General features: G+C 35.4%; 1 protein-coding gene across 1 annotated transcript; it reads left to right on the top strand.

Moving 5' to 3' along the window:
• Nucleotides 1-2,906: 2,906 nt before the first annotated feature.
• LOC306852113 (complement C1q tumor necrosis factor-related protein 1-like) lies at nt 2,907-12,162 on the top strand. The gene is made up of 4 exons (XM_079388764.1): nt 2,907-3,226; nt 9,334-9,476; nt 9,744-9,853; nt 10,409-12,162. Exons 1-4 carry the CDS (start codon nt 3,071-3,073, stop codon nt 10,957-10,959), a joined length of 960 nt encoding a protein of 319 aa, XP_079244890.1. The 5' UTR covers nt 2,907-3,070; the 3' UTR covers nt 10,960-12,162.
• Nucleotides 12,163-12,740: the final 578 nt, after the last annotated feature.

Genomic DNA, 12,740 nt, shown 5'->3' with positions numbered 1-12,740 from the left:
TAAGAGAGTGGATTTTTTCCTTTAAGATTGAAAGTTAAATTCAGTGTCTTGCCAGGTAATATATCCTCAGGAAGGAAAGATAATTTATTTAAACTCATGCACAGACGCAAACATTGCACAGATGCGTGAAGACCTGGGTCTATGCCTTTTGAATGAATCAGGTTTTTCTTCATTATATAAAAAAGGGGTGATGTATTACATGTGATAAAGAATATAATGTCACCTTGATTACCTCTGTGCCTGGCTTGTGGAGAACAATATCCCCACACACCAGACAAGGTAGCAACTTGGGTATGTTAGATTATTATTATTATATATAAACACTACAGTGTATTTTAAAGTTGCACTACCATATTCATTCATGTGTTGTAAATCTTATATTGTTTATATTGCATGTGACTCTTGCAACGGCTGGTACCACTGGGACTGCATAAACAGGCCAAGTTTGGAGGCACATTTTATTTGTCCGGGATGTCAAGGCCCTATTTAAAGTGTTTAACTTTATATGTCTTGTCCACGTACACATTTGTACATAAAACTTAACACCAAATCATTTGATGTCTTTAATGTATTCAGCATTATAACTTCATTTCTTTATAGTAGTAACTGTGCAAATTAATACGTGGTATGTTACTTTAGCTACTTAAATAATGTGAAATGATACTACAATCTGTTATTTACCAGCTGAACAAGCAACTAAATATTGTATCAGATCTTTATGCTATCTTAGATATTTGTATACAAGTTATCAAACAAAACTTTAAAAGACCCTGGAAAGGGTTTATAACACACGTTAAAGGCATTTCCTAATGACAGGCAGGCAAATTAATTGCTGTAATCATGAAATCAAACAACATATGCAATCTACAAACTATTGTGCTCATATGAACAAAACTTCAAAAGCTAAAAAAAAAACCAAAAAAGGCTAAATGATCCTAGAGTGCACTGATATTTTCAGTGCAATATCAAATATCTTCCTAATAATCAAGACGGTATTGGAACAGTAACATCTTGTACCCTATCAAGTGTTTGCAGGGTCCTGGTCCCGCCCACCCGCTCGCCGATTGGTGGAGCTCTTTCGATTGATCCAATCAGGGCACGGTCACATGGCTGTAATGTTTTCCAGCAGATTGCGTAAGCGTCTTGCACGTGTTCTTCAATGCTCCCCTCGGAGTAACCCAAAAGAGCTGTTCAGGAAAAAAAAGAGCTTTTGAAAAGAAAGCGTCATTTTATTTATTTATTTTTTTTGATTAAAGATTTAGTTTAAATGAACGTGATCCCTCCTGTGTATTCGCCTAAAAATACATAAAAAATAGAAATAAGGACAAATATAATATAAGTATTCAAATATTAAACACTACTATATTTAAAATATTAATATCAATATAAAGAGCCATTTTTATCAGACTTCCAAGGTAATAAAAATCCATATTTTCTTTCACTAATTTTAAAATAAATAGGTGTATGGTAATTATGTAGTGACCAAAAATAATAAACAAATTGCCTAAAAAAATGTTTAAAGAAGCAACTCTACAGATGCTTATTAAATGATTGTGGACAGAAGTGTTTTTAGCAAGATTTATTTGCTAACGAGGACATCTAGTGTTCATTGGTATAAACAGCAGAAACAAACTGATAAGGACAAAAAACAAAAAAAAAACTAAAAACTCAGCAACACAGGTCAGTTTTGTGCTATTTCTTATACATATTTTGCAAGCTTAATATTTCTCCACGTGATGTTTTAACAGAAAAATTAACGTAGGACAATATCTAGATCCACAGTCCTAAGAAAAATCCTTCAAATGGTGACCTTATCCTTATGTGCTCATGTACTTACAGACCCCCATTTGCTTAGATTGCTTTATATACAACTTAGAAGATAGCAATTTCCTCAGTCTTGTTTACCACTGAACCATTTAGCATGTACATAAACCTAAACATATGGTCTTTTCTCAGTAACAGTAAGCACACGCCTCATGTCATGATGAAACAGGTGGATGGGAGGAAAAGCACTTTGCAGAGATTATAAACAAGGGAAGCATGGAGAGCCTGGATCTGATTACAATGTTTGAATGGCATCCATTTTTCCTTTTTGATTTAAAGTTGATCAGTATAAAGGTAACTGATAAATAACATTAACTTTTTTTAAAAACCAGCATTAAAAAATGATACAAAGAAATACTAATGCAGACAAATGTGTCCCTTAATGTTGAAAAAATTACTTAATTACTTAAATGTACTAGATACATATTTTGTAGGCAAATATAAATTGAATGAAAAACAAATGAATAGTTTAAACAAATAAAATTAACATTAGATAAGTTAAAAATACAAACACACACACAAAATGTTCCTTCTTCACGGCACAGTTGCAAAACAGCCAATCTGGCCAAATTACAAAAATGGTCAGATTATTTTGTGATTTTGTGTTCTCCTGTGACTGAATGCCTTGGAACAATGTTCTTTTTCCAATGTTCGTTTTGGATTTCTTTAGCCACAAAAAGGCCAAAATTACCCTAATTATCCTCTACATTTATGCATTTTAAACGATTCATACAGTAGGTAGTAAATACTGGCCTACGAAATATAATGACTTAAAGTTCAGTTTAACTGATGATACAGGCATTCTAGACCAAGTTAAAAAGAGTAAAACTGTCAACAAATCAAAATTATATTACATATAATCTTTCAGTTTGCTGTCAATATATTAGGCCTACAATTCTTCCAAGCTTTACTATTTTTACAGTCCTATAATATTATCAGAAATGTTTGCATCATTTAAATGCTAATCTTGTTCTTTAAAAGGTTCTCTGGAGCTGTCAGCAGCTACTTAACATTTGTCTGAAAAGTCTGGGAACAAAGTGGTGACTGCTCCTTTCTCTCTCTCTTATACTCTTTCCACAGTCTTGTGCATTTCCTTCTATCCAGTTGGTCCTCTCTGGCCCTTTTTTTTTTTGAAGGTTTCTTTTCTTTTCACTTTGTCCTTTTTGTTGTTTTCATTTCACCCCACCCTCTTGGATGCATCCATGCTCCTCCTTTCCTGCAGTTTTTTTTCCTGGCTCCTCATGGCATGCTGAGTTTGGGAGTGCAGGAGGGAGATGCCTTAAAAACGCTGACAGACTATAACACTCTCAGAGACAAACAGCAGTGCGGCCCAGTCAACGCAAGCATCCTCAGTGCAGCCCAGCTTCTGTGGACCCTCATGTTTGGACCTGCCAAGATTAAGGTAGGGGACACACCAGAATAGAAATTTAGACTAGTACTGCATGCCATTTAATTTTTGTAAATGGAAACTGTTCGAACAAATTACCTGGTTACAAATAATGGCAAGTGCAATGATGTGAAAACTTTTTCAGATGCCAAGGAAACTGAATCCTAGTGCAAAACAACATGCTTGGACAATAAGAGCCAGATTTATGTGTTTTTCACATTTTTGTGACTTATCAAATTATTTCACTTTATCTGTTGTTAGTTGCACATTCACATAAATGTTTAGGAATGTAGGTGTTTTATTTTGAGAGATGGCAGCATTGTCAAAATGATTGTTAAGTCAAGCAAGCTTAGAAATGTGCACATATAAATTTTAATAACAGGTGCAAAAAAAAGCAAAAAGACACAGCTGGCTTAAATATAACAACACCCTGGGTTTCATGTGGTTTTAATTTTACAAAGTAATTAATTCTGCTAGTGATGCATCCCACCCTGTCCCTAAGGATTATCTATTAAATCATGGGCAATGTAGGATCATTGTAAATTTCATAGAGGCAAAAAGATATATATTTTTTTTATTATCTATGGAAAGAGTAGCACTGCCACAGGGTACAGGAACCGAATCTAGGACAGGAATTCTTGAGGCATGCCATCACAAAGCCAAGTTCAAATTGCCTCATCTCCTGCAAGTGGGACAGATTAAATATGACACGATTAAGAGTAGTGATACACCAGATTGCTTTCAACTCCACCGTACTTTCCAAACTACATAACAAAAGTTATGTAACAGACTTTTCTTGCATAATTTTACGTATATGTCTACTCCTAAAATATTACTGGCAGTGAGTAGTGGTCTATCAAGGAATCGGTCACCATGTTACTCCACTCCGTTACCAGTAGATAAAAAAGTCCCACAATATCCTTTTTGCGTCACATTGTGGAAGTAAAATGGGTTGGCAAAGATAAGTTGAACATGAATATTTTTGCCTAGTTCACTGAGCCATGGAAGATGTTTAAGTTCAGACAAAGTGGCTTATATGGGTCAAGGGTGAATCTGGCCTCAGTGTTATGCCACACAGACTTCAAACTTCTAACCACACAAACTGTTTGAGCTTTGATGTCAACACCAAATCCAGCGGTGTCTATTGCTAGTTTAAAGTAAAATTAATGAGATTTCTAAACAATGTTAAACCCTTGGGAAATTACTAGGTAGTGTAGGATTCTGTGCATGAATTTTTTGAGGAAACTATTCCTTGCAGTCACATGGGAAGCATCCCACAAGGACTCCCAAGCTTGAATTCGGAAAGCATACAAACATAATACTCTTACCATTTCAGCAGGATACAGTATGTATAATATGAAGTCAGGTGATAATGTAGCATACTGCTGTTTAGAAGTTTTGTTCTTGCATAATGCGTACTGTTTCAAATACTATTTTAGTAAAATAGTATGCATTATACAATATACAAGTATTCAGTAATTGGCAAGTTAGTATTCTATTTCAAACACAAATACTTACATTCAGCTTGGTATTTGATGGTATATTTTTATTGTCTTTGACGGTAGCCTAAGATTGTGCTTATAAATTCAAGGCAATAAGACATTGAAACCATGATTTGTCACTTTAATTCTTGAACTATCCTTTACCTTGTCTTTTCAAACATCACCTAAATGCCCATGACCAAGCAATCAAAAGGTAGAATCTTGTCTTTGTACATCCCCTTCCCATATAAGACAAGGGGTAGGACTTGTAGGTACAGGTATGTGATGTTATTCAATACTTTGTTTGCAAACGGACAACATTGTTGAAGTTCACCCCCAGCAGTTCTCTGCATTTCAAAAAATGGAGAGGGGAAAACAACTCAATGGGCCCGGGAAGGCTGCTGGAGTCTTTCCACAAGGTTGAGCTTGTTATTCTTTTACACTCAAATGACTTGTGAGCAGCTGTGTTTCAAGTGCCTGTCCTTTCTGATAACACTAGCATCTGTATGAACTCGAAGTACGTATTGTAAGTTCAGAAGGCAAAGAAGATTGTTGCTTTAATAAGACAGACGTTTACTTATGACCATGCTCACTTTCATTCCCTGAGGTTTATTCAACTTCCTCTAAATAATTTATATTACAAAACAGCTGCAAAGTATGAATGTGAGAAAAACAGCATGTACAGTAGGAAAGGGTACATGGTAGACTGAACCTGGCATATGGGGGCTTCAACTGTGCATGACTAGTGACAGAAGCACAGAGTATTCAGTATGTGGTTGAAAGTAGGTCATTGGGGTGCGTATGGTCACACACCTAAACCCAAGAATGGAGACAGTACCTCATTTCTGTAGCCAAAAGTCCTTATTTACCCCAGTGTTTATCTTCAGCTGCTGACCTCAGACTGGAGAATTTATGAAAACGCTACAGTGCACCTGGTGGGCCTCACCTTAAATATGATCCAGAACCAAACATGAAAGCAGAAGGACAAAGAATTGGCCGACTTTTATTGATGCTGGATTTAACAGGATCAGGGACCCGAGACCACACACTTGTTTTCCACTGGAAAAATCCACCAAAACCACACCTCGTAGATCGGACACGCCACTGCATGCCTGCGGAATTGTGTAGCGATGACAAAAAGCACAATGCAGATTAGTAAATAGTTATTATGATCTGTTGTGATAACACAATGGCTATTTGTTATGACACATTCAGTCGCTGTTTGCGGTTTAGGAATGTGGAAAGACACCAACATTATTTCCTTTTATGATGTTTACCAAGTAGATTAATATCATGATTATTTCAAAAAGGGGAAGTGTGTAATTTCTGCATCAGAATGGAATCTTTTTGATCTAAACCCCAAGTTTTTTCAAACAATAAAATGCAAGTTTGAGGAGTTATGTAAAATGCTTAAATTATTTGTTCAAAATACAACCAGCAATGTGCGTTTATAAAGTAAAAAGGGTCAACTGTCAACTTTTTGGTACAACAAGTCTTCAATGGACTCTTGGCTTGCCGTTTATAGTCTCAAACCTACAGAGGGTTCAGGGACTTTTAGATGTTCTGAAAAATAGCAGTTGGATGCTTATGATTTGGAGCATGTTCCCTGGAGACGAAGGGAGAAAAAACACTCTCTGCTTATGTAATGCATTTTAAAAGGTCAGGGTAGATGTTGATTGAGCCAAGAAGACTGGGCCTGAGCTAAAGGAGGACTCAGTGAAGTGCTGAACATGTAAACATGACCTCAAGACCCCAACATCCGCCGCAGGAAGGAGCGGGATTCTAATGCCAGGATATCAGATGTGGGACTGTAAACATGGCTGAGCATGAAAATGAGGATAATCAAGGCAACAGAAGCAAAAGGGAAATAATATAAAACAGGACTTTTGGACAGATCACGTAACATCTGACTTCCTTTGCCAAGCCCTTGCTTTGAAACACCACAAACATTCCTATAGACACACATGTGCAGTGTACAAAAGATGGTCAGATGATTCCCAGTTGAACACATCATAAGCTTATGGAGGATTAGAAGTGCACAACCTCTAAGGCCTGCCCTAAAACTGCTTTGAACTTCAGACTGAAGTGTGTGATCTGAGCCCTTCTTGCATTAAACCACTCTAAAACACACAGATACACTCAGAACACAGGCTTCGTCTGAGTGAGTTTATTAAACAGTAGGATTGCACTTCATTCTTCAACCTCATGATTCGAGATGGGTCACGCAGTGTGGTGGGCCCCAGAAAATCATATTCATCTCAGTATTATGTGCAGTCTATAGTTTTAAACACTTTACGGCATGTTTGGATTGTGCACAGTCACCATGCTGTATGGCCCGAGGGCTGGGAGATCACGTGAGTGACTAATATCAAAATATGTAAAACACTAAAAAATAAAGAATGAAACCTGTTTACACAGATAATAACTAGATTATCCATGCTATCTACATAGACCAAACACTCACTGTTAAAAATTGTTTAATAATATCAATGATCACAGTCCATGAAATCACAGGCATGTTTATATGCTACAATGTGACCTACTGTGCAATTATTTAGTGCGTGTCATTTCCTGCACAGCTGGACACTACAAAACTAATATGATGACAGCCTGTAATCTAACATACAGTAGGTTTTTCTCTTTAACAGTGTTTATTTTGTGCACTTATCAAGCTACTTATACCTATTGTGTATCAATATCCCTATCATTATTTATTTTGTTTATTTTTATCTCACCAATGTTCCACAATGAGAAATTGTATATAAATACTCTATGTGTGACCCTAGACCACAAAACCAGTCATAAGGGTCAATTTTATGAAATTTATAAAGATTTTTTTTTTTTTAATTGAGATTTTATCATCTGATACATCGGATACAGCTGAATAAATAAGCTTTCCATTGATGTATGGCTTGTTAGGATACGACAATATTTAGATGAGATACAACTATTTGAAAATCTGGAATCTGAGGGTGCAAAAAACTAAAAATTCTAAATATTTAGAAAATCGCATTTAAAGTTGTCCAAATTAAGTTCCTAGCAATGCATATATATTTGATATATTTACGATAGGAAATTTACAAAATATCTTCATGGAACATGAAGATAGAACACAGACACACAACTTGCACATCATGATCGTGCAAAAAAGACAACTTAGCCTGGATTGGGGATGTTTATGATCTTAATGATTACATTCCTTATGGACAAATAAGACGAATTCATAGAAGAATGTTGATGGTCACAGTATTTGTAATTTGTTATAAGTAGGTATGTTTTGACTCTGACTGCATTAAGCTTTTGGAATTCATGCTGGCCTTGATTATTTTGGATAGCTGTAGCTACCTCACAAAATATGTGGGCTCTTTTTCAACTTTGTGGATTTTTTTAAGTATGCTCCCAAGCACAGAAAATGGGAAAAAAATACAAATAAATTTGCTTGCAAGAGAGCTAGCAATGAAGGGAATCACAATTATGTTTAAAATGCATGTGTATAAAGGCCTGTGATAATGTAATTGTTGAAGCAGTTGATCACATCTGATTTTCTACTCATATACTGTAGCTAACCTTTTAAAAAGTAGTTAGCTGCTACTTGATATTAGTGCAGGATTAAACTATCACAGTGACAAGAGTGACAGCCTTAACTTGAACAGATACATCAAATGTAAATAATAAAATCAGCAAAAAGCCTACCGTATTTAACTGACGCAGAAACATAGTTATGAACAGCAGCATTTAACTTAATATTTCAATATGACAATAAAAAGGTAAATGCCCCTGCAAAGACTCAAATGAACTGTCTGAATGGACCTGAAAATGAATTTAAATCACTTTAATTCACTTTTAATTTAAATCAATTTAAATCACCAGTGCATACGAGAAAGAATTGTATGTGTGAAAAAAAACTTCAAGCATTTACTCTATACTGCTACTTGTTATAAAATGTATCTTGTTAAGTATCTTACATTTACATTTAATCATTTAGCAGAACCTTTTATCCAAAGTGATTTACAAATGAGGACTTTTTTATATTGTGGAAAAGCTACTAACACCAACAGACTAAGGAAGACTGAGACAGAACTGGCCTTAAAAAAATGTCTCTTAAGTTTAAGTGAATTTTTGTCTCAATAAGTGTAATATTTTCTGCTCATCACTGATCGCTAGATGCCTTTCTGCCTCTTGGTTTGGAAACACTGTTTCAAAAGGGCTGAGCCATGTTGTCATGAGAAGGAAAAAATAAATGAAATAGTGGTTTAGTGTGATTGCCAGTTTAAAACAGGACAATAAATTCCAAAACGTCTTTGTCATTGTTTCATAACATTTCAAACCACATTTTCATGAGGGTCGGTAACATATTTGTTAATGCTTTTGAGTTAACTTGTGCTTACCAAGGCTGCAGTTATTTGATCAAAAACACAATAAAATATAATGTAAATAATAATGTGAAATATTATTACAATTTAAAATCCTGTTATTTAAATATATTTTAAAATTTAATTTATTCACGTGATGGCAATTAATTAATTCATCGAATATGTTTTTGCTGAATAAAAGTGTTTTTTTCAGCAACAACAACAACAAAAAAGAATATGTTTTCTGGTATATTCTTCTATCCGAATAATGTGTTAATTCTTGTCTCAGATGCTGTTATCAAGCCGGGTACTACTGATGGTGGTATTTGTCAAATGGGTTGAGCCGTATATTACACAATACCGGGATGTGGACCAAGACACATATGAGCCCAGAGAAAACCAGAGATCCCCAGAATACTACAGGGATGGCAGGTATGTTCCATGAGCTAGCTATCTATCTATCTATCTATCGATCTATCGATCGATCGATCGATCGATCGATCGATCTATCTATCTATCTATCTATCTATCTATCTATCTATCTATCTATCTATCTATCTATCTATCTATCTATCTATCTATCTATCTATCTATCTATCTATCTATCTATCGTTCTATCGTTCTATCGTTCTATCGTTCTATCTATCGTTGTATCGTTGTATCATTCTATCTCATTAATATATCTCTTTGTGAATTTAGTGGAACAGAGTGCAGGCGGTGCTGTGACCCTGCAGAGGAGGCTCCACAGTATGCCAGTCCATACCCACATTACAATATTGTGCCACAGATAAACATCACCATCCTAAAAGGTATAAAATATGGCAAAATCTACTTCAAATGTTTTCTGGCTTTGGACTCATGAAGTGAACTTCTTCATTTCAAGGGTAATCATGGTACAAAAGCTTAGATTTACAGAACGACTTACATAACCTGTTGACTCATTTTGACTTGTATACAGTTGTTTGGGTCAACGTTAGTCTTAGACTTAGCTAAATATCTCACTGTCTGTGAATGATATAGGTCAGGCCCGGTTAATCACAGGCTGCTTCTGTGGGCAGGAAAACATGCACCAAAAAGGACAAACCTCCACAGAAAGTGACTTTATGGGCCAACACAAACAACAGAAGAGTAATGGCTGTGAGATTGGCGCCATCTTCTATACAACACTCCACACAAACAAGACCATTTGAGAGTCATAATTTTTAATTAGTGAATGTTTAATAAAACACCCTCCAAGGCATGACCAGAACATGAAGTTTCAGGAAGCAAGGCATGATAAATCAGAGATTAAGAATTTAAAGGCCTTTTTAATGATCATAGTTAAAACTTTGAACCAATTCCCTGCTACATTCCTTTCCTTACAGGGGAGAAGGGAGACACTGGCGAGCGAGGACCTTATGGGAAAATGGGCAAGTCTGGGCAAAGTGGACCACGAGGCGCCCATGGCGTGAAGGGAAACAAGGGCAGCATTGGTGCTCCCGGAGAACCCTGTAAGTCCTACTATGCTGCTTTCTCCGTGGGCCGCAAGAAGGCACTGCACAGTAACGATTACTACCAAACCATGATCTTTGACACAGAGTTTGTCAACTTGTACGGACACTTCAATATGTTCACGGGCAAGTTCTTTTGCTACGTCCCCGGCATCTATTTCTTCAGCATGAATGCGCACACTTGGAACCAAAAGGAAACTTACCTGCATCTAATAAAGAACGAGCAGGAGATGGCCATCTTGTATGCTCAGCCCAGTGATCGCTCCATCATGCAGAGCCAGAGCCTCATGCTGGAGCTGGAGAGGGATGACCAGGTGTGGATTCGGCTCTTTAAGGGCGAGAGAGAGAACGCGGTGTTCAGTGATGACTTTGATACTTACATCACATTTAGTGGTTACCTTATTAAAGCAAAGTCAGAGGGTTAAGCAGAGACAATCTATGGACAGCAGGGATTTATGTAACAGTGTCTATTACAGTAAATGAGATGCAATTTCTTGTTATTTTGTCTTTTTTGTAATATATTTTTAACAGTTTTACATGGTACTTCAGGAGGAACCAGTACTGGAGTGTCCTGTGTGTCTGACCATCTTTAACTTTGTTACAGAGGCTGGTGCTATTTGACAAACATCGTAGAGGTTATTGTGCTAGTAATATTAAAAACAATACAAATCTATATCTACTATCTAAAAAAAAGATTAATGACAGTATCACATAAATACATATAAAGATATTTTAACAGAGATTTTGCACAACATCTATGGGTGCCTTCTTCATGTGTAGATATATCAGTAATCATTTAACAGATTACTTGAATTATTGCTTATTGTATTATATCCATTATAATATATCTGGCTATAAATCAGTATTAAATTGGTTGTAGAAAATGGAAAATGGTGCTACAATTCTAATTTAGGATTAATTCAAATCATTAAATCAGAAAAGATGCTGAAGTTTAAATAATGCCAAATAGTTTATTTCATTATAAAAAACAAAACAAAAAACTAAATAAACTAAACAGTGATCTATGTCAAATATTTTAGTAAATAAATATTTGATCATTTACAGTATTGTAGAATGAGAAAATAGGCAACTTAGACACAGTCCATGCTACAGACAACTAGAGTAACTATGATTAATAATGATCTCTGAATGTACTGTATTATAAATGTTATATTTGTATATATGGATGCACCGGTAAGACTTCATGCATATCAGCACATAAACAACTATGTTGTGGATTTGATAAGAGCTGAATAAACTTATGCTTTAAAACACCAGTAATTGTAAGACTATAAAAATCTGTTCCTGTTTTGCACAAGGCCTCTAAAATAAAATAAAATAAAAATAATGTGAACTGAACTATTAGCACTTAACCAAAGCTCATTATTTTGAATGTTTTTGAAGAACCAGGTTACTGTGGTCAACAGCAAGTTTCTATAAAAAGACTAACAGGGGCTTCAGCAGGAAGCACATTTATTATTATTAATTTGTAAATGTTGTGTTCATTGTCAATTTTGTCAAATTGGTGACCTAGAGGTCACTGTTTATTAAATGTTAAAAAGCTGCAATAGATGAGTGGTGCTGTAAAACAAGTTCATTTATTACAATAAACAATATTTTTAGACTAGATGTCTGAGTGCCATTGCTTGCTATATCATCATTATTGCATTTTAGTCTGTTTTATCCATCTGATTGTTATTTATGCATCAAATACATTCCTTTAAAAAAGCAATTAGTCCATCCGAATGTCTGAATGGGAGTATTAAAGATTAAATTAATTTGGTGAACAAGACATATTTAAGAGCAGTAACAGATTTTGGTAGCTTTTAATGAACTTTCTATGACCATACTGTGTGTGTTTATGTGTGTAGCTCTTCATATCAATCTAAAATATAGAAGATAGAAGTGTATGCATGACCAATTTAACACTGAAGATATCCTGTGTGAAATAGAGAGGGGTAAAAACCTGTTATGCTACATTTATGGATTAAACTGACCCTGCTGTATCTCAGCAGTTGTTCAAATCAGAGCATAATGCTTTAAAGAATATTAAACAGAAGATTAGACAGAGTGAATTTGAGTAACATTTAAGCCATTCCCTTGTGAAATCCTGAAGCATAACCTGTTATGCTGTATTGTCGAATTCAGTCAACCTAAGCTGTTCACATATGTGCAAAATGCATTCAAGGATAAAAAAGGGGAGATT

This window comes from Barbus barbus (assembly GCF_936440315.1).
Source record: "Barbus barbus genome assembly, chromosome: 32".
Classification (NCBI taxonomy): Eukaryota; Metazoa; Chordata; class Actinopteri; order Cypriniformes; family Cyprinidae; genus Barbus; species Barbus barbus.
This window is presented reverse-complemented; position numbering and strand designations above follow the sequence as displayed.

Coding starts and splice junctions, on each gene's coding strand:
- LOC306852113 (XM_079388764.1), top strand. CDS start 3,071: ATGCTGAGTTTGGGAGTGCAGGAGGGAGATGCCTTAAAAACGCTGACA. Junction 9,477..9,743: donor GAATACTACAGGGATGGCAG/GTATGTTCCATG, acceptor TTGTGAATTTAG/TGGAACAGAGTGCAGGCGGT. Junction 9,854..10,408: donor AAACATCACCATCCTAAAAG/GTATAAAATATG, acceptor CTTTCCTTACAG/GGGAGAAGGGAGACACTGGC.